This window comes from Acinonyx jubatus, chromosome B3 (assembly GCF_027475565.1).
Source record: "Acinonyx jubatus isolate Ajub_Pintada_27869175 chromosome B3, VMU_Ajub_asm_v1.0, whole genome shotgun sequence".
NCBI lineage: Eukaryota > Metazoa > Chordata > Mammalia > Carnivora > Felidae > Acinonyx > Acinonyx jubatus.
The window spans coordinates 119525467-119545593 of record NC_069386.1 but is presented as its reverse complement, the minus strand read 5'-3'; the positions used below and the strand labels follow the sequence as shown (position 1 = coordinate 119545593).

Here is a 20127-nt window from a genome sequence, read left to right as displayed (position 1 = left end):
TCGAAAGAAATCCGTGGGTAAGCGGGTCAGTTCAAACCCATGTTATTCAAGGGTCAAATGTACTTACTCTAGATTTCGCTTAGTATTTTTTAAGCAGTTATAAAGCAAAAAGGCCGGATAGTTTTCAAGTAAGTGACTTTTATTTTTCTCTGACATTTCACAGTCGATTTCTACAAAACTTCATACCTCCTCAAAAGAATTCACATTTGGTAAGTAAATCTCTACCCTAAAGAATTCATAGCAGGAAAAACACTTCAATATATGCACAAGGGTTACTTTTCTGTTGAAGGACTCATAGTAAAGTCAGACAATACTATAATCAATAAAAAGCAACGACTGTAATAAATTACAAATGTTATTAAACTCCATTCCCATAGCCAATTCAACCAGCAGCTTTTTCTAGATGTGTTTCAACACGGCCAAAAAATCTGCCAAAAGTTCTCTTTAAGGGTTGGTCTGAACTAAGAATTGCTTCTCGCCTTCAGAAGCCAGCAGCCCTGCCACAGTAGTTCATACCAGATCAAAGCATGCTCTCTAAGACCATTCCTACTTACAGCCGTGTGCAACCAATGGAGATCTTTCTGGTCTACTCCGAGGTTCCTCCATTTGCCGATCTGGCTTCTGGCCCCAAACGTCTGGGAGCCTCAACGGACTTCTTCTTCCAAGAACTAGCTTCCCTATTTGGCTTCATCTGCTTACAGCTCCACGAGGGAAGGAACACCCATGCTAACAGCCTAGAGCGACTTCCAACACTAAGTCACACGATCAGAGAAGAGCCGGGGAGGTGCTGCTTCGCCCTGCCACTCAGCTGTGCAGATCGATGATGGCTCTCATCATCTTTTACCATAACAGGAAGGGAAATGCAAACCCTGATCTAGGAAGAAGAGTCCAAGAGGCTTATAGCTCCACAGAGGGTTTTTCTGACGGAATAAATTTGGTTCTCAGCAAGTATGTTCAGATTTTTGACACTCAGTAAGACTCATGACTGGTGCCCAGGCTTTTCTGAATCCACCTGTCTCTCTAGCTTTGCTGCCAACATATTCTGCCAAAAAGGAAGCTTCCTAGCATGGTGCGCAGAGCAGGGCTGTCGTAGCAGCACAGATTCAGGGGAGGCAAAGGGAGTGGGCCAAGAGGAGAATATTCAAAGGAGCCGAGGGTCTGCTTAAAGACACATTTGCTGGGATTTTGAAACTCTTTTTCAGAAAGTAAATGGCAGGTAGTAATTCTGCACTGGATCAGGAGAGTGTAGAGATTTTACCAAGCTATTTCTAAATTGGTCAGCCGTATGTAAATCATACATGGTGGACAACAAAGTGTGGGCAATCTGAAGTCTTGTCATTTCAAAACTATGTTACAGTTAACAACTACCAGGTAAATCTGAGCATTAGCTTCTGGCCTTGGTAAAACTTCAAGAACATTTTGGTGCAGAAAAGACGAAGCTGGTCATACAGAACTTCTTCTTAAGATAATTTGTACATAGATTTTTCAAGATGATTTTTCAACATTTCAAATTTCAAGATTTGAAATTTCAAAATTTCAAGATTTTTCAACATTTTTAGATGAAAGGATAAAAAGTCTGAAATGCTACTACTTAGAAATCCCATTTACCTTTAGCACGAAGCCGAAAGAATCGGGATCATCTGGAAATTCTTATCACACCCTCCATTTCTAGATGAACTTCAAATAACCAACACCACACCTCTGGCTTTGCTGCCGATATCTAATGCATGTAGGCAACACAGAAGACTCCGCCCCACATCGCTCCATGTCACTGTGACAGGCGACAAACGAAAACTTTGGGTATGAAAATAAAATCGGTACGAAGAATGGTCTCCAATATTTTGGGGACTTCTGTGTCATGACCTCAGGATGGTTTTAATTCAAAGTTTACCAAGCTCGGTAATCATTTCTTTCCTGTTTGACAAAAACAAAAGGAAAAAAAAAAAGTGGCAGCAGAGGGGTTAACTTACATCCATTCTTAGGAACCACAAAGCTACCTTGGAGATTTTCATACATACAACAGGTTGCACTGTTTCAAAAGAGGGGGTGGGGGAAGCACAAATTTCCAGAATCTTCCAGCTCCCAATCAAGAGATGCTGGCCATGTCTACTTTCTTCAGAGTCTAAGTCAAAAAAAAAAAAAAAAAAAAAAGAAAGAAAAAAAAAAGCAATTCAGCAATTATAATTCCAGATGGTACCGAATCTATTCCATACTTTAAAAATCTGAAGTATTTTGCCTACCAGTTTAAGTGAAGAGAAATCTGGCTTGGAACTAAAGTGTAAGAGTTCAATGGTGCTACCCTTCTCTCCCCTTGACTTTCCAGTTGAGGAAGACAAAGCTTCACATGATTAAGCGCCTACATCCTCGGCCCATCCTGTGCCCATGGCATTTTAGTTTTCACCCAAATGGCACGATGCCTCGTGGAACATGAGCACACCTCGTATTTTTCTCTGTGCATAAGATATCCATGAGGAGATCCACAAAGGGATCCTTATGTCACCTACTCCCTGTTTTGACAGATGTCACTCTGTGGACTCATCCCTGTCACTGTGCCCTTGATCACAGTGAGTGAGTGGGATGGTGGGAGGTGGCAGCCAGAAGAGCCCCACACAACCAGCTCGCCTGCTTTGCCCCGTGACCCATCTACCAGCCTGCAGGCTAAGTTAAGGGGGACTTGAGGACACTCCGCATCTGAGGTCCTCAGAAGAAGGGAGACGTGTGTGAACTGTGCACAGACCACAGGTTAAGACAGCGAGGTCCTGGCATGTGGCTTCGTAAGTGAACTGCCAAACGGTTTAAGTTTAGAAGGAAAAGCTCTTACATAAGCTCTGGGAAACAGGAGTAGAAACCGCAAGAGTTAAAAAGAACCGCTCAAGTAACAGGGAAATACGCCTCCTGTGTTACATGTCTGGGTGGTCAGAGAACGCTTCTGGGTCGCTGCCGGCACGACTAGAGCCCGATGTTAACGATGCCTGCAGCTTGGCCCAGGCCTGAGGAGCCCTGCTCTTGGTGGCCTCTATAAACAGCTGGGTCTGCTCCTTCAGCTGGTCTAGCTCCGCCTGAGTCGCCTGGTTCTGACGAATCAACTCCTTGGTTTTCAGAGTGATCTCCAGCAGACCGGACTTGTGCAGGACCACCAGGGTATTCTGGAAGCGCCTGTGCTTGCTCCGCCGCTGCTCCGCGAAGAGGTCGGGGCTGCGGCACAGGTGCTCCGCGGCCCACAGAGGCGAGCCGTAGCTGGCTGACAGCGGCGACAGCGGGGAGCTGCTCTCCAGGCCATGCAGAGTGCTGTCTGACGCGCAGACGGGGCTGGCGGGGGAGGCAAAGGTCAGGCTGGGGGCTTTGGCCACGTGGCTGCTGGACACGGGCTGAAGAGTCTGTGGGCTCCCGCCTGCCACCAGGGAGGGCACACCCTGCGGGGCAGAGTCTGCGGCGAGCTTGGCATCTGGGGGTGCCGGCGCGGGGGGCCCGGGTGGCGCGGCACCAGGCTTGGTGGGCTCACTGGAAGACAAGCTCGGCCCAAGTCTCTCCGTGCAGACTTTCTTCTGCACCCCGTTTTCCCTTCTTTCTTCCGGGCTGAGGGAAAGGCCCCTTTTGCCCGGGTGGGGGGCTATTTTGGTGTAAGAATTTAGAATGGGCAAGTAGTTCCTGGAGTCCGACTTTTTCTCGCCGGCGTGACATGGGCTGACGGGAGCGGGCGCGGGCGGATGGAGGAACAGCAGCTGTGGCTGAGCCGAGATCACTTCGAAGGAGGGCTGGACGGTCCACGACTGGAGCTGGGACGAGCTGCCGCCCTGAAAACAAAGGAAAAGAACGGCACGCTACTGTGACCCGCCGAAAGGAGAGGGGCTGCCGCCTTCTGCCGGATGCTTGTAATTTCAACTACAGGGCTTCCTCACGTGGGGGGGTGGGGGGGCAGCCCTTCTAGAGAACCCGACCGGAAAAGTGGCTGGAAAATCCATCTGAGTCTGCTATCATTGGGCTGTTGTTTTTTAAGCCTACTTACGGGAACACTGAAGGAAATACCGGTTTTTATTCAAGTGCTATCACTGAGAAAAAGAAATTGTAGGTAGGTGAAGCCATGACATGGTTAAGGTCACAACTGAGGCAATTATAATATGGGCAAGTACAACTGCCTGGCGTAAGCTGAAGTGTGCTAGTCTCAAGCCTACAAATGTGTCTTCAGGCCAAAGTCTGTCTTCATTTGGTTATACCTGGAACCTCTTCTACCTGAAACCGACTTTTTTTTTTAACTTTTTTTTTTTTTAACGTTTATTTATTTTTGGGACAGAGAGAGACAGAGCATGAACGGGGGAGGGGCAGAGAGAGAGGGAGACACAGAATCGGAAGCAGGCTCCAGGCTCTGAGCCGTCAGCCCAGAGCCCGACGCGGGGCTCGAACTCCCGGACCGTGAGATCGTGACCTGAGCTGAAGTCGGACGCCCAACCGACTGAGCCACCCAGGCGCCCCCTGAAACCGACTTTTGATTAGAAAGTTACACGTTGTCAGGGCCCCTGTTTTTGAAGTCAGTGATGCCCCAGCAACCAGAAAGCCACTCAAGCGAACAGTGCTTACCTGGTACTTACTAGGGGTTGGCACTGTGTGTGATGGTTTCTGGGGGTGCTTCCATTTACTGTCCCTAAGAACCCATGTGGTCCTTACTGTCTCCTTTCATAAATAAGAAATGGAAGCTCAGAAAGTGGAAACGGCTTGCTTTAAGCCTCCAAGCTACTAAGTGACGGAGCTAGGATTCCATCCTGGGTCTGACTCTAAAACCCAGCCTAACCATTCTCTACTCTGCTTTCGTTGTTACTCCTCAATCATACACTTTTATTCTTCAAGTACTGATCCGGATGGAAGCCTATTAAAGAAGGGCATGGCTACTTGTCTCTAATATTCAAAAGCCAGTCTACTTCCAACTTGGTCCCAAAGATAGGAGTGGTGACGTGGCTAGGAAGAGAGAGAACCCGACAAAGGTTCTTATCCCTGGTGGGGTCATTTGAGTTATCTGAAGAAAGCTATGGACTGTCTTCCCACATCTGCCCACCATTTTGCACACGTTTCAGCTTCTTGGATGCCTGGCTAGGAACTTGAGGCCAAATTCAACTATAGTTCATTTGTACAAAGGCTAGGATTACCCGGAGAGCCCATTCTGGGGCCCACTTGGTGTTCAAACATAGCCGGGAGTATGTGTAAGCAATGCTAGGCCCAGCAGCCACACTTCCCTGTCAGAGATCCAAAATTAGGGGTCTTCTGAAGTAGAGGTCAGCCTAGCCCAGTCAGAAGCAAAACTTCAGGCTATCCCACTAGTCACTCGTGCCCTAAGAATAGCCCCACAAGGCAAATGGATCCAGACAAGATCTAACTCATTGCTTTCCCAAGATGATTTCAGTGGATGGCTCTTACCGCTGCTGTATGCCCACTGCCCTACTAGATACTTAGCTCATTTGTCCTCATTCTTAGATTTTACAATGTATTATTCACGTTGAAATCATCTGAGGAAACACAGGACAAGATTTTCAGCTTGGATAGGATCTCAGCACATTTCACATAAAGCCTCCACGTTAAAGATGAGCAAACTGAAGTCCACGGTGGTTGAGTAATTACGTGCAAGATCACATGGGCAAGCGGCAGAAATGGAATCAGACCCTCAAAAGAAAAATACCTAAAAGCAAGCAGCAACAATCAAGACATTACACAATATGAGGAGATTTTTTTTTTAAGCGTATAATTATTTTAATTTTGGAATGTGCCAGATTCTAGCACGTACGAAAAAACAACAAAACAAAACTCCTAGACTACTCCACTAGGTCAGCCTGCCCCCTGGGCCTCCAATCTCCTGATCCAGCCCAGCAGCCTTCCCGGAGGTCTTTGTCCTGAAGAATGCAGCTCTGCCGGAAAAGCCTACTCACTCCTCACCCGTGGGCTGTTCTCAACTCCGGGAGCTGCCAGCCTCGCCTACAACAAAGAAGGCGTATAAACACAGACACACCAGAAAGAGCTAAGGGAACAAGAGAGGAAGGCAGGGAGAAAAAGAGCCCCGGAGAAAGGAAGCCCTGAGAAGCAGGCGGCACTGGTGGGGCCTGGACAGTCTCATTTGGGCTCCGTGTCATGTCTTCATTTTCTCTCTTCATTTCAGTAAGGGGAACTATGCTTCCAGCTGAGATACGATCTGCCAAGTAAAAATCTTCAAATTCTTTTCCCAGAGTCACTAGGTTGCCTTGTTGAAAATCAGTTTGTGTTCCTCTGTAACAACTACTATGTAAACAGTTAAGATCTTAGGGTTTCCTGTGAGGCTCTAGCCATGTTCTTCTGCCTAAGGTGGGAAGGTCCACAACACAAAGCCAGATTTCAAACGTCACTAGTTTCAAGCAGCCTCATCAATGAATGGACCCATGCGAGAACTGGTATGTTTTAGAGCAAAGGAGGGTAAGGTTAAATGTTTTTTAACAAAATTCACATGATTGAATTCTCTGTTTCAAACACTGGGTCTTAGCTTACATTGTCATCTAAATCTTCTCTTCTTTCATATCCAGACAATAATCACACAATATGCATAGTTATATAATAAAGCCCAAAGCAGGGTATTTTTCAATGCCACAACAATGCTGTGTGGAGGCTGCTGGGATGGCCATACCCAAACCAAAGAGCTGCTTTCTCACTAATGACATGGCTTTGGGAGAACATGGAAATCGCCTCTACTTCTCAAACAAATAAATACACCTTTCATTCCTCAATCCAGGGGCAATTCAAATTAAAAAGAGATTCTTTTGTTGCTACCCTCACTTCTGTCAAACGTTAGAATGCACCAGGAAAGTGACAACAGGGGTGCCTGGGTGGCTCAGTCGGTTGAGCGTCCGACTTCGGCTCAGGTCATGATCTCACAGTCTGTGGGTTCGAGCCCCGCGTCGGGCTCTGTGCTGACAGCTCGGAGCCTGGAGCCTGCTTCAGATTCTGTGTCTCCCTCTCTCTCATGCCGCTCATGCTCTGTCTCTCTCTGTCTCAAAAATAAATAAAACATTAAGAAAGTGACGACATTTCTGCTTGATTCCTTTATCTGTGACTAAAGAAAGCTAGGGTCCTTTTGGACAAACTAGGAATATAGAAATGAAGTAGGTCTGCTGTCTGGAAGATGGGAAACACGTGTCATGACTGCTGTGGTCCTGCGGAAAACACTGTCAGTAGTTGAAAGGAAACATCGTCTCCCAGGACAGAAGTGTGCATCGGTGTAGCACTGGCGGTCTACTTCTAAAATCTCTCCTGGGCAGATAGGGAGAGGCAGGGCACGCAAGAAGCTCGGGAACATTCCCGTGCAGAGACGGCAGGAGATAGTAGTCCCCCTCACCTGTTTGACCAGCACGTTCTTCATGACAACCATCGGGGACAGTGCAGGGAAGGCACTGCCTGCAGTCTTGGAGTTCTGCCTTGGCCTGTCTTCCCGGCCCCAGCCTAAGGCGCTCAGCATGTCCTCGGATTCCATCTGCTCTGCCGAGCTCAGACATTCTGAGCTCCCATCTGGTGGGCAGAAGAGTGGTCAGTTCACTTAGGATCTAGGCGAGGGGCTCTTAAGCAGACCTTCCAAGGAGTCAACAGACTTCTTGAAATGGAATAGAACATTTGTGATAGAAGTTTTTGTGAATTTTTCTGAATGGGTCTTTAGCTTTCATTGTATTCTCAGTGGAATCCCTCCTATCCCCAAAGATTAAGAATCCCTGCCCTAGGACAGCAGGCTTCCTTTCTAACTCTGTTACAGACCAGAGCTTGCATCAGTTAGGGTGTATGTGAAAGTAACCATCACCACCACAGGAGAAATGGGTTGAAGGCTTCAGAGTGAGAGCATTACCTTCAAGAATCTGTTGCTGAAAGGGGAATGGAGTACATGCGTGACCTGGGGCAGGATTAAGACCTTTAGAGGCTCTGGGCACCACAAAATAGAGTTACGATAATAAAAACAAAATGAACCTGTAAACCTCCAAACTTACATCCATGCTGAAATGTAAACAGCTCCATCCTAAGTTTTCTAATTGTACACTTCTGGGTAAGCTCATCAGAGCTGAAATTTGAAATGTGTCTTTGTTACCCACCTCCACCCAGTTAAGCACCTCTCTTGTGGGTGTCCTAAATGCATGCTGAGTGTGCCTCCTAGGGACCCTGCACAACTGGTGATAGACACTGCTCTCTACGGTAAAGAAGATAAGGCTGCCCTACGGGAAATCCATACAAAAAAGACTTAATTAGCTACCTGCTAGAGTAAACCAAGAGATTGCTATAACCCTGCTAGTGAGGAGTCTGGGAATACACTAAATGCTCATCAAGAATCTCAGAGTAATTTGGATGAGGCAGGACCGAAATGTGACTATAATTTAAATGTGTGTAACTGTCAACACTTGCATTTAATCAGAATCTCTCATGATGCTTTTTAGAATTTACAGATGTCGGGGTCCTCCCCTCAATCTGCTGAACTGATTTATCTGGTGCCCAGGAAGTGGATTTTCACAAAGCACAAGTAATCCAAACGTGTGCCTCTAGTTAAGAACCATGGCCAGAAACAAAGGACCTCAGAAGCAAAATGCATACCTAGTGGATGGATCTTGGTTTCTAAATGTCACAGGTGAGTTCAATTCAAGTCTTTGGCAGTAAAAAGTACAAGATGAGCCTGGACGTCTTATTGTCCCCAAAAGCAAGGAAGTGTTCAAACATAAATGCGGTCAAGTCAAAAAGACACAGGAACTATCAAGAAGGAGCTTCCACTGGCCAAACTTGGGACAATTTGAGTATCAAAAAGAACAATCATATAGGATTGACAGACTAAATTACAAAAGAATTCCATGTATCTATAGCGATACTCAAAAAAGGAGGACAAACTCTTCTTTACAGAAGAGTGTCAGCTAATAAAATGTACAAGGAACGATAAAATCAGATCACACTTTTTAAGCCACAAATGTAGTAACTGATTCAGCTAAGGATAATCAGTGGTGGTTGCAAAAACCACTGGTCAAGAGTTTTGGGGAAACAGCAGAGTCACACAGTCTCCAAGTATCATCTCATAAATTACGTTCTAATTACAAAGAGAAAAGGATACTTTTATGATAGAGAAATCTGGTACAGGCTTACACACTACCTTAAACAAGTGATCAGCCAGGGCTTCATCAAGAATAAGACAAATTTAGGAGTCTCATCATGTGTTGCGATGGGAAGGATGTAACATCAAAAATGTAGTACTCTGGGGGCGCCTGGGTGGCTCAGTCGGTTAAGCGGCCGACTTCGGCTCAGGTCACGATCTCACAGTCCGTGAGTTCGAGCCCCACGTCGGGCTCTGTGCTGACTGCTCAGAGCCTGGAGCCTGTTTCAGATTCTGTGTCTCCCTCTCTCTCTGACCCTCCCCCGTTCATGCTCTGTCTCTGTCTCAAAAATAAATAAACGTTAAAAAAAAAAAAATGTAGTACTCTGGTAAAAAGGAAATGTTTATCCTGATTCAAATAATGGGGAAAACACCAGAAAAATCCAGAGAGTGAGACATTCTACAAAACAACAGGCTATCTCATTAAAAAATGTCACTGTCATTGTAGCGCCTGGGTGACTCAGTTGGTTGAGTCCGACTTTGGCTCAGGGTATGATTTCACAGTTTATGGGTTTGCACCCCGTGTCAGGCTCTGCACTGAGAGCCTGCTTGGGATTCTCCCACTCCCTCTCTCTCTGCCACTCCCCTGCTCATGTTCTCTCTCAAATAAATAAAATAAACTTGAAAAAAATGTCACTGTGATTAAAAAAGAAAACAAAGGAAAGAAGGGAAGGGAAAAAAAGGCAAGGCAAGATGAGAAAGCTGTTCTAGACTACATAAGACTAAAAAGGACAACTAAATGAAATGCCCAATCCTCAACTGCATCCTGGATCCAAAACCAACAAATACACAAAAAGACAAACAAAGGACATTATTGAGACAATGGGGAAAATCTGAATATGGACTATAGCTCATTAATAACTACATCAAGGTGAAAATTCTCGGTTATGACAATGATATTATAATTATACAGAAGGTTATTCTTTTTGGAGATTTGTACTTAAGTAGTTACGGACAAAGGGTCAAGTGTTTGTGACTTACTTTCAAATAGTTCAGTACATAAATACATTTTTTACACATACACGTTTAGATTATATTATATATATATATTTATGTGTGTGTATAAAGAGGTGTGCTTGTGTACAGAGAGAGCAATATGGCAAAATGATATCACTCAGTGGATCTGAATGAAAGCCATTTGTGACATTCACTCACTTTTGTGTAGATGTGAAGTTTTTCAAAATACAAAGTTGGGGAAATAACTAAAGTGGGAATAATTAAATATGGAAAAGTAATTACAATGGGAAAAACTACCTTGGTTTTACAAATCACATCACACTCCCAGGTAACTGGAACAATAACTCCTTGAACTAACTCACTGGCACCTGGCCCAGGAGGGGCCGGAGGCATCCACTGGGGCCATTTTCGGGGGCATAATGAGTTAGATTATTTTTAATATCATCTTGTGTCTGAACAACTCAATGCTTCTGAAAGCACTTCTACATAGACAATAAGGAAACTATCAGAAAAACTATGCCCCAGACTTTGGGACATACTACCGAACAACCGGCCTGACAAGGTTGAGGTTGTCGAACGGTATCCTGAAATGTCAACATATTGGGAATAATAGGTGATAGGATTATGGAGAATGTTTCTTCTTCGCATGTTCCTAAATTTCTAAGCTTCCTCAATGAGCACGCATTACATTCACAGTAAGAAAAAAGGACGAAAAACAAACATGATAATAAAAGTAAGAGGTATTAGGCCTACGATGTTTCCCAAACCAGTCTGATCACAGAAATCACCAGAAACACTTGTAAAAAAATAAAATAAAATCCACCTTTCCTGAAGGCCCTCCCCCAGACCCTTGCTATCACAATCTCCAGGAGAGGGGTCTGGTGATCAGTATTTTCTTTTTTTTTTCCTCTCTCACAGCCCCGAGAAAATGAACCCTGTCCACCAGGAACCATGATCTTGGACTTCTCCCCTCCAGAACTGTGAGACAATAAATTTGTTTTCTGAGCCGCCCAATTTATGACACTCTGTTGTGGCAGTCCTAGCAAACTCATACATTATCCTAACCAACAGAAGTCTGGCTGGAGTAACCTCAGCTTAATCCAGGACAATATTCTTACCATCCAGATAACAGAACTACACACATTTTCAGGAGCCCACCCAAACTTCCACCATAAGCTTAGCCCATTCCCTGATCGGCAGCTTTGGCTAAAGCTCAGTATGTATGGAATGCCAAAGCAACGGAACCTTCTGACTGTCCTATGGAAGTACAACTTTATCACACAGCAGCGTGTTAGTCACACCAAATGTAGGTTTATTTTAGTCCCCACACAGAATATTTGCATTCCAGTGTCGCAACTGTGAGCATCCCAGCCAAAGTGTATTCCCCATCACTGACTACTCCTAATCAATCACTGAGTGAATAAATGATAAATGAGGTGGATTTGGCTGACACTGACCTAAAGAATTTCACCAGAGCTTTCCAGAATACTGGGCAATGGTGTCGAAAGGTAGGGCCTCTGGAAACACATGTCCCTGGATTCAAATCCAGCTCTACCACTGACCAGTTGCATGATCCTGGAAATTATGTAATCTTTCTATGCCTCAGTTTCCTCATCTGTAAAATGGGGAACATAATACTTTCTCACAGGATAGTTATTATGATTTATTGTATGTGAACTGTGATGTATGCAGCGATGGGCTGCAGCTGGTTCTTACCAGCTCATAAGGACTGGTGGTATACATCTTTTCTAGTTCCCCAAATCCTCCCATCCCCATATTCAGTAACATCTTATTAGTAGCCTGAAATTAATTGGTCCTGGTGAGAGTATACACATCATGGAAACTGGCAAACATTATTCATCAGGGCCAGCCATTGGTTATATAGAACTTCTATGGTAAATTCTATATAAATATTAACGTCATTATCATTACTCAGGAGGTACACCGATTCCCTTGTGAGTCTGAGAAGGCATGCTGTTAATTAAATAAATAACACTGATGAAATTCCTTCAGCAATTGATTACCTCAGGGGAATCAGTATATACCTGGATGGTGGTGACTGGTATTTTTAACAAGAACCTCAGATGAGCCTTGTGATGAGTCAAGCTTGGGAAACAATGCTGAGAGAGAAGAAAAACCCAAAGGGCTATAAGCTGGCCCTCCCTTCACTGGACTGTCCCTATTCTAGTCCTTCGATCGGCTGGTGCTCTGTTCCTCTCTGAGCAACTGTCTATTTATAATTTGGCTTCTCGTGCAGCATGCCTACAGGCAGAAAACACACCCCTCTAGGGATGAGAGAGTTCTAATTTTCCTAACAGCTGCATTTCTCACTATAAATTAATAAATCAACAAGATGGATTGATAAGTCTCTGTGAAGCTGGATAACATAAATCTTCCTCTCAGGGAGGGCTCTGCTCTCAGGATGCTGACCCAGAATCCCCTGGCCTCATCTCTCTGCATCCTCTGGACCAAAAATGTTGCCCCCAGAGCCGTATTCAAGTCACTGAAACACTCAAATGTGGAAACAGAAGTGCCGGGCACAAAATTAAATGATGCACTGCATATGCAGCTAGCCCTTTCAGATAAGGTTTGAAACAAACTAATGAGGAAAACCGTTCTACTTTCTTGTCTCTAGTAGATTCTCAAGTTTGGAACTGAGGCTCTCCAAGCCCAAATACAAACGCACAGGTACTGGCGGGGATGGGTTGTGGCGGGGAAATGTTTTTAAACACGGCAAATTACTTTCTTAGTAAAAACAGCTGTCTTAAATCACATACTCCTGTTTCATTTGCTACATGGAGACAGCATGCAGCAGTACTTTTTTTCCAGCAAGGTAGCTGTTCCTATGAAAAAGGAGCTCAGACAACAGAATTACCAGTATTTAAATATTTTTTCCCCACTAACTTTGCAACGGCTGGAAATGTAAGGTTTAAAGTTGAGAGTCTGCACTGGAAAAAGATGTCAGATCATTCCTTCAGAACTAACCCCAGTGACTCTGCTGGGTAAGTGGCCCACCATGTGGCACCAGAATTACCATTTTAAGAGATCAGAGACTTATCTTGTACATGAAAGCTTCCCACCTTTATCACACAAATGAGTTCTAGGGAGGGCGTTTTTCAGGCAAATCATTCATCACAATGTGGAAGGAATAAGGTATTTTTAACCTGAAAATCCAGAGTCCTTATCTGACTCAGCAGCTGCCATGCCGTGCTGACGAGCCACTTTCTTCATCTCTGTGCCTTTGCCCAGTTTGGCCGAGAGTCTTCTGGGGCTCTCTCTGGGTGGGTTTTTCCTCTCCATGTTTTACCGGGCTAGAAGTGGATTCATCAAGTCCTGTCTTTCATCTGGATTGCCCTGTGAGACACAACAATTACATAAGAAGACACTGCCTGGAGAGCTGAAACAGGTGATCCAAACGGTGAGGAAAGGAAGGGCAAAGAACACTGGCCTCGCCCACTTCCTCTGAATTTTCCCAGAGGTCTCAGCTTACAAAGGCTTCAAGTTTGCTAAACACTAGAACGGTTTCCACCCAAAAGAAGGTTCACTGTCCTCTCCTGCCCTCAAATTCCATTACGAATTCAGGGCACACAAACCACACTCAGTGGAAGCTTTGTAAACTGCGAACAAAGGCACACTTGATTAGGCTTTTTGGAAGGGGCAACTCCCCCTGCTCTCTGAGGGAGTGAGGAGAGGTAATGCCCACCTCGGACAAGGCTTGCTTTCCCAGCGTGCACTGGCGGGCTCTGGGCTGCCACCTCCCGTAACACAGTTGCTCCAATGAACCTTTCACTTCTTTGGGTGAGGTACTAAACAGAGTAAACACAGCTCCTCATACAAGCTACATACAAGAACTTTTCTGCACGAAAGTAAGATCATATATAACTGTGCTTCGATTCTACGCAAGTCCACACACGACATTATTGCTGTTAATGTCCTCCTCGGTTGCTATTCCATTTTACAGAGAAGGAAGGTGAGGCTCAGCTAAGTTATACTCAGTCGTTTAGAAATACTTATCAGGTGCCCACTATGAAGCAGGCATTGGGCTAGGACCAGTACAAAGTGAATAGAACAGACATGGTCTCTGCCTTCCTGGAGCTTGCGGTCTAAATAGCCAGCCAGACATTAATCAACCAATCCCACAATTACTTAATTACTATTTGATAACAGCTATGAAAGGGAGGGGCTGACAGTCTGAGGGGACTGGGCAAAAGAAGGCTTTCCTGAGGAAGTGACATGTAGCCCAGGATCTGGAGAAGCCAGGGAAAGGGGGCTGGGTGGGGTGTAGAAGTGAGAAGGCCCTAAAGGTGCAAAGAGTCTGACACATTCAAAGAGTTGAGAGGCCAGGGAGGCCAGAGCACAGTGAATGGTGGGGGGGGGGGGAGGGGGGGAGGGTTGAAGGCCATGCACTTGTGCCTCGAGGGATTGGTGAGGGCCAGACAGGCAGTGCCTTATGACCCATGATCAGGTCAGCATCTTAAAAGCATTTTGGATGCTGAACTGAGATTCAAGTGGAGAGAGGCAAGAGAGGCGCTGAGGTCATTCGGATACTGCCCCGGTAGCCAGGTGGATTAAAGTGGTGGCAATGGAAATGGAGAGAAGCGAACAGACCGGAGACGTATGCAGGAGGAAGACTTGGGGCTTGGTGACTGCATGTTGGGGGTGTAGATGGTGGTACCACTTCCTAAGCTAAGCAGCCCAAGAAGAGCACAAAAGAGATTGGGTGGGGTGGCTAGGCTGTTCCAGTCTTGGTCACATAGAGTAGTGGCTGTGGGCCATCCAGGTGGAGATGCCGGGTGGGCTGTCACATGCACAAGTAGGAGCCCCGAAAAGCTGAAGAAGCCTACACTTGCCCCACTGACACACACCTGGTCCACAGCAGACCTAGAACTTGGCTACCAGTGCAAAGAATGAGACAAACGAGCCCTTCAAAGGTCTGGCAGAGGCTGGAAACATTCCAGATATTTTAACAAGGCCGCCCGAGTCCCCACAGAATGGCAGGGGTGAGGATGGCATGAGAGGAATACACAAAGGATACTTCAGGGATAAAGAGAATGGGGAAAACGACAATAACAATGAAAACTGGGGAGGTGCTATGGTCTGAATGTTTGTGTCCCCCCAGAATTCCTATGTTGCAACTCTGACCCCCAAAGAGGATGGTATTAGGAGGCAGGGCCTTTGGGAGGTGCTTACATCATGAAGGTGGACACTCACGAATGGGATTATAAAGGAGGCTCCGGAGAGATCCCTTTCCCCTTCCACCACGAGGACAGTGAAACAGACTGTGACCCGGAAGAGGGCCCTCACTTGAGTGTGCCGGCACCCTGATCTTGGACTTCGAGCCTCTAGAACTGTGAGAAATACGTCTTTGTTGTTTAAAAGGTACCCAGTCTGTGGTATTTCGTTACTGCAGCATGAAAGAGATGGAAACAATGCCTGGTGAAGTTTTAATTCACAGTCCATTTGCCCTTCTGAGTGGAGAGAGACACAAGCTCCATGCCAAAGGGCACCGTATCTGGAATACCCTGAAACGCCAGGCCTGAACGCTTCTCTAGCAGAGGATCTAGTGAAAAAGCAGAGGAGCGATTCAGGATAAAAATTAAAAACAAAGGTATTTACAAGCATCCTTGAGCAACCCTCTTGCTCATACTTTTGCATACAGAGTGGACTGAAGGGAACAAATCTGAATGAGACTAAATTTTATTTAAAAAAATTGTTTTTAAGTTTATGTATTTATTTTTGAGAGAAAGAGACTCTGAGAGGCAGAGAGAGAGAGAGAATCCCAAGCAAGCTCTATGCTGTCAGCTCGGAGCCCAGTGAAGGGGTAGATCTCACAAACCCTGAGATCGTGACCTGAACCAAAATCAAGAGTCAGTACTCTTAATCGACTGAGCCATCCAGGCGCCCCTGAATGAGGCTGAATTTTAAACACAACTACAAGTAAAAATTATTTTGTACCATAGCTAACTCATGTAAGGGGACTGGCTTCCCCATTCAACCCATGTCAAACCAAGCACTCTTCCACAGGTCCCAAGTCCTATGAACGTAAAAGATAAACAATGCCTCCCCCCCCCATCTCGCATAGCACCATCTTGCAAAGCAATGTCTCTATTGGGTGGCTATGAAATTTGACAGCATGAATAATCCAGTTTAAAAAGTAAACCAAAATGTAAAACTGTATTTCTAATTAAATCAGGATCCTTTTGTATGGAACCCAACAAATGTGCAGTTTCTTTTCCCTGAAATAATACCATCCAAAAGTGAATAGGAAGCTTATTCAAAAGGGAAGTAGATATAGCTTGTGGATGGGCAATCACTTATTCAGGTCTGACTTTCTTACTTATTATTACAGGGCGCACACGAGAGCTGATTAGGAGCAGAAAGAGGGAGAATCCCAAGCAGGTTCCATGCCCAGTGCAGAGCCCAATTTGGGGCCTGGTCCCACGACCAGGAGACCATGACTGAGCCACCCAGGTGACCCCAGGTATTTTAGATAAAGCATCCCAATTTAGTCTACAATCCTTTTGACAATGAAAAATGTCTTGCTACTATTATTAAAGTGTAGCCAATACAGCTACAGAAGATACACAGGAGGGGCACCTGGGTGGCTCAGTAGGTTAAGTGTCTGACTTCGGCTCAGGTCATGATCTCCCGATTCTTTAGTTCGAACCCCGCATTGGGCTCTGTGCTGACAGCTTAGAGACTGGAGCCTACTTTGGATTCTGTGTCTCTCTCTCTCTGTTCCTCCCCTGCTCATGCTCTGTCTCTGTCTCAAAAATAAACATTAAAAAAAAAAGATACATAGGAATTTTCTGGCTCATTGGAAATGTGCAGGACAATACTAATTGTGGAATCAAAACACAAATGCTGAAATAGGTTAAAAGAGAACAGATGCAAAAATACTAAGTCTTAGAGAATAAGTGGTCGTTGGAAATAATGCATAATCCACTTTAGAATAGCAAATTGAGGGGTGCCGGGGTGGCTCAGTTGGTTAAGCATCCAACTCTTGATCTCAGCTCAGGTCATGATCTCATGGTCTCTGAGATCAAGCCCCGAGTTGGGCTCAGTGCTGACAGCATTAGGACTGCTTGGGTTTCTCTCTCCCCGCCCCCCCTACCCTTCTCCAGTTTGTGCACACGTGTGCACTTTGCTCTCTCTCTCAAAATAAACAAATAAACTTAAAAAAACAAAAAGAATAGCCATCGACTACTTTGGATGTGAAAGTGACTAAAAGTATGAAAGCTTCTGCCCTAAGTAATGTTCTTTTTAAGCAACAGAAAGCCTTAGGGTCTTAGGAAAGTTCAAGCGGGATGGACGATCAAAGGTTACATCATCCCACCTTGACCTCTCTTCTCTGCGAGGAAACGTACTTCCTTCCTGAGAGTGGCACCAGGGACATCAATTAGCCAGTGAACAACAGACCCACTCATACACAGCACCACGAGGCCCTCGGCAGGAGAGAAGCACACAGAGTGATGGCATTTACTACCGCTGTTGTCAAACCCAGGGCCATGCAAATGGCAGTCTGAAAACCTTAAGATTCTTTTTCCTCCTCAATATTATTTTACCACAAAGTCAGATGCTCATAAGCTGACTAGCAGTCAAAAATAGGTTACTAAGCCCTTACCCACCATGCCGTCCCCTGCTTCCTGGCACTGACTGGAAACCACTAATGCTGCTTTACAAACATCTGAGATCCTCACGTGCCGGACTCCAACTTAAGTTCCCCGGATTGTCAGAATCGACCCTAATCGAACCTTTGGTAACTGCGTATGTAACATATTATCCAAATAGTTCCCAGACAGAATAGTACACATAAAACTCATAAGGGAAAGTGAATCGATAAAATACATAAGTTGATATAAATAGGTATAAGGTAAAACTCTAACTAAAGTGCACCATAGCACTTCTATTTTTATACTTCTTACATTGGAGTCTAGTTATTTGTCTCCTCAACCTCAAGAGTTGTTTTTTTTCATCTTTGCAACTTCAGCCCCCCCCCCCCCATTAATGTGTGAGGTACTCAACAGAATAAAACATTCCAACAAATCTTCCATCCTGCTGAGTCTTGCGGACAGCCTAGCAGCTTAGCTGTCACTGAAATACCTGAACAGCTTGAATGAAGGTCAAGACTGTGCATCTCCAAACACCGTGGTCACCTCAAGACCTACCTTCCAGACCCAACTTCCTTATTCTAAGGTGAAGCCTTAGGAATAAATCCACCCACCAAATTAAAACGTTGTCTAATCCACAAACAATCTTTATGGCGATTTAGGCTTATGATAAAAAGGAGACCCAATGTTTACAAGGATTTGAAATGCTGCTCTCGGGTCTTTCCTTTTATAGACACCTGGCAACTTTCCCAAGAGCTCAAGTTCCCTTTAAAATGTGTCACGTGCATAGCATGCGTGCATGGACAGAGGTGTGAGGTGAAAGCCCAGAGGCTTAAATACAAAAAAGGACAAGGCCATAGAAAACCAAGACCTTACCACCCCCAAAATCATGAGTAATCCCAGTTAGAATTATAAATACATTACTAGCTTTTCTTTTGAGGTTTGTTTTCTTTTGGTCTCCAAAGATACCATTCTGGGGAAATGTCTATGTGTTTTAACAGGGGGCTGTGGGGGACCGACCCATCTACCTAAAACCTAAACCTCAAATATTCATTTTCCCCTTGGCATCCATTTCCATTCTCCAACTTGGCTGCAAATTTATGTCAAAGATCCTGAACCCCAATTCCATACAATGTCCTCTGTTTGGAACCAGATATGGCTCACTCCATCTCCTCCTTCAAAGAGGAGATGAGATTAGAGAATTTCTCCAAATCCCCTGCTTCCAGAAGGGTTCACAGTAACAGTGCCCACCTCCCCATTCGCACCAGCCCACGCTGCATCTGTGCCAGACAGCAGGAGCACCCTCCAGGCATCCAACAGCCTGCCAGCTCAGCAGGGCAGAACTGGGCAGACCCTAGGACTGTGCTGTGACTGGCATACCACCAGGCTCCCAGGGCAAACGCCCAGGCAATGCATACTGCCAGGACTTGGGCAATAACACGGAGTCTGGCTGCGGCCTGTGCCCTGGGCCTGGATCAGCGCTCCCCGAAACCCACCCACTAACTTCTTACTTGGCAACACCCACCTTCTCCTCTACCTCCCCACCCCCTGGCACCATACCTGGCGAGCTGGCCACCCAGGGGAAATAACCAGCCAAGTGGGTGACAGCACACCTGCGTCCCGGGCCCAGGGCCGGGCACGGTGTCCACCCGCAAACTGGAGGCCCAGGACTCTCACCGGCTCACCAGCCTCGCGCCCACTCACCTGCCCATTCCCTGCCCCTCTGCTCACAGCTCTGCAGGCCTGCACGCTCTCCGCCCGCTGCCCGGACTCTCAGCAGGGTTAGACGGGGGCCCACCCTTCCTGAGTGCGTACCCAACTCGTTCCCCACACAAACCCTCTCCCCACACACAGCCTCTAGGCACCTGCGATCCCCTCTCCCACGCAGCTTCGCCCCTCGCAGCAAAAGCACCAACTATAAGCAGAACAGCCGCACCGCCTCCCGCTCCCACCATTTGGCCCTCCAGTCCCCTGAAAGTCCGGGTGCTCTCTCTTGCCTACGTCGCTCCCCTTCTCTCTCTCCTACTCCTGCCTCCTTTCCCCACGCTCCCCGCGCAAACCCTCTGCCCCCGAGCCCAGCCCTCCCTCTCTCACCTAGGGCCGAGGTCGCCTCTCCACGACCGGACCCGCGGGTCAGGTGGCGCATGCGCGAGCCCGGCCCCGCGGCTCCATGACAACCCCGTCGTCGCCCAGTCTCAAGCTACCCCTCCACCTCCCGCCCATTTCTCCTCCCCGCGCCTCCTCGGCTGAATTCTCCAGCCACGTGACTCGGCTCGGAGGACCCGGCACCATGGAGACTGTCGGCGGTACTCCTAGAAGGGCCCTCCGCCGGAAGGCGAGGCCGACACCCCTCTCCGAGGGCCGCGGACGTCCCTAAGAGGCCTGCGCGCTCTCCGAGGAAGGCGGGCGTCTCTATGGTTGATTCCGCGCGTTCGCCGC

General features: G+C 46.4%; 1 protein-coding gene and 1 long non-coding RNA gene across 7 annotated transcripts; one reads left to right on the top strand and one right to left on the bottom strand.

Annotated features, from left to right (window-relative positions):
* Positions 1-118: 118 nt before the first annotated feature.
* On the bottom strand, positions 119-19987 carry CIPC (CLOCK interacting pacemaker). Of its 6 annotated transcripts, none has more exons than XM_027066258.2 (4): positions 19783-19987; positions 13243-13432; positions 7346-7515; positions 119-3794 (listed from the first exon to the last, which is right to left on the bottom strand). In XM_027066258.2, exons 2-4 carry the CDS (start codon positions 13376-13378, stop codon positions 2901-2903), a joined length of 1200 nt encoding a protein of 399 aa, XP_026922059.1. In that variant the 5' UTR covers positions 13379-13432; positions 19783-19987; the 3' UTR covers positions 119-2900. The 6 variants fall into 6 exon arrangements, with proteins under 6 accessions (XP_026922059.1, XP_026922062.1, XP_053080751.1 ...); XM_027066261.2 differs by lacking the exon at positions 19783-19987 and adding an exon at positions 19393-19748; XM_053224776.1 differs by lacking the exon at positions 19783-19987 and adding an exon at positions 11536-11693 and having other exon boundaries at positions 13243-13371.
* On the top strand, positions 7505-11092 carry LOC128316085 (uncharacterized). The gene is made up of 2 exons (XR_008299562.1): positions 7505-8611; positions 10997-11092. It is a non-coding gene; the product is annotated as an uncharacterized LOC128316085 (long non-coding RNA).
* Positions 19988-20127: the final 140 nt, after the last annotated feature.

Coding starts and splice junctions, on each gene's coding strand:
- CIPC (XM_027066258.2), bottom strand. CDS start 13,378: ATGGAGAGGAAAAACCCACCCAGAGAGAGCCCCAGAAGACTCTCGGCC. Junction 7,516..13,242: donor TAAGGACTCTGGATTTTCAG/GTTAAAAATACC, acceptor TCTGCCCACCAG/ATGGGAGCTCAGAATGTCTG. Junction 3,795..7,345: donor AGAACGTGCTGGTCAAACAG/GTGAGGGGGACT, acceptor CTTTGTTTTCAG/GGCGGCAGCTCGTCCCAGCT.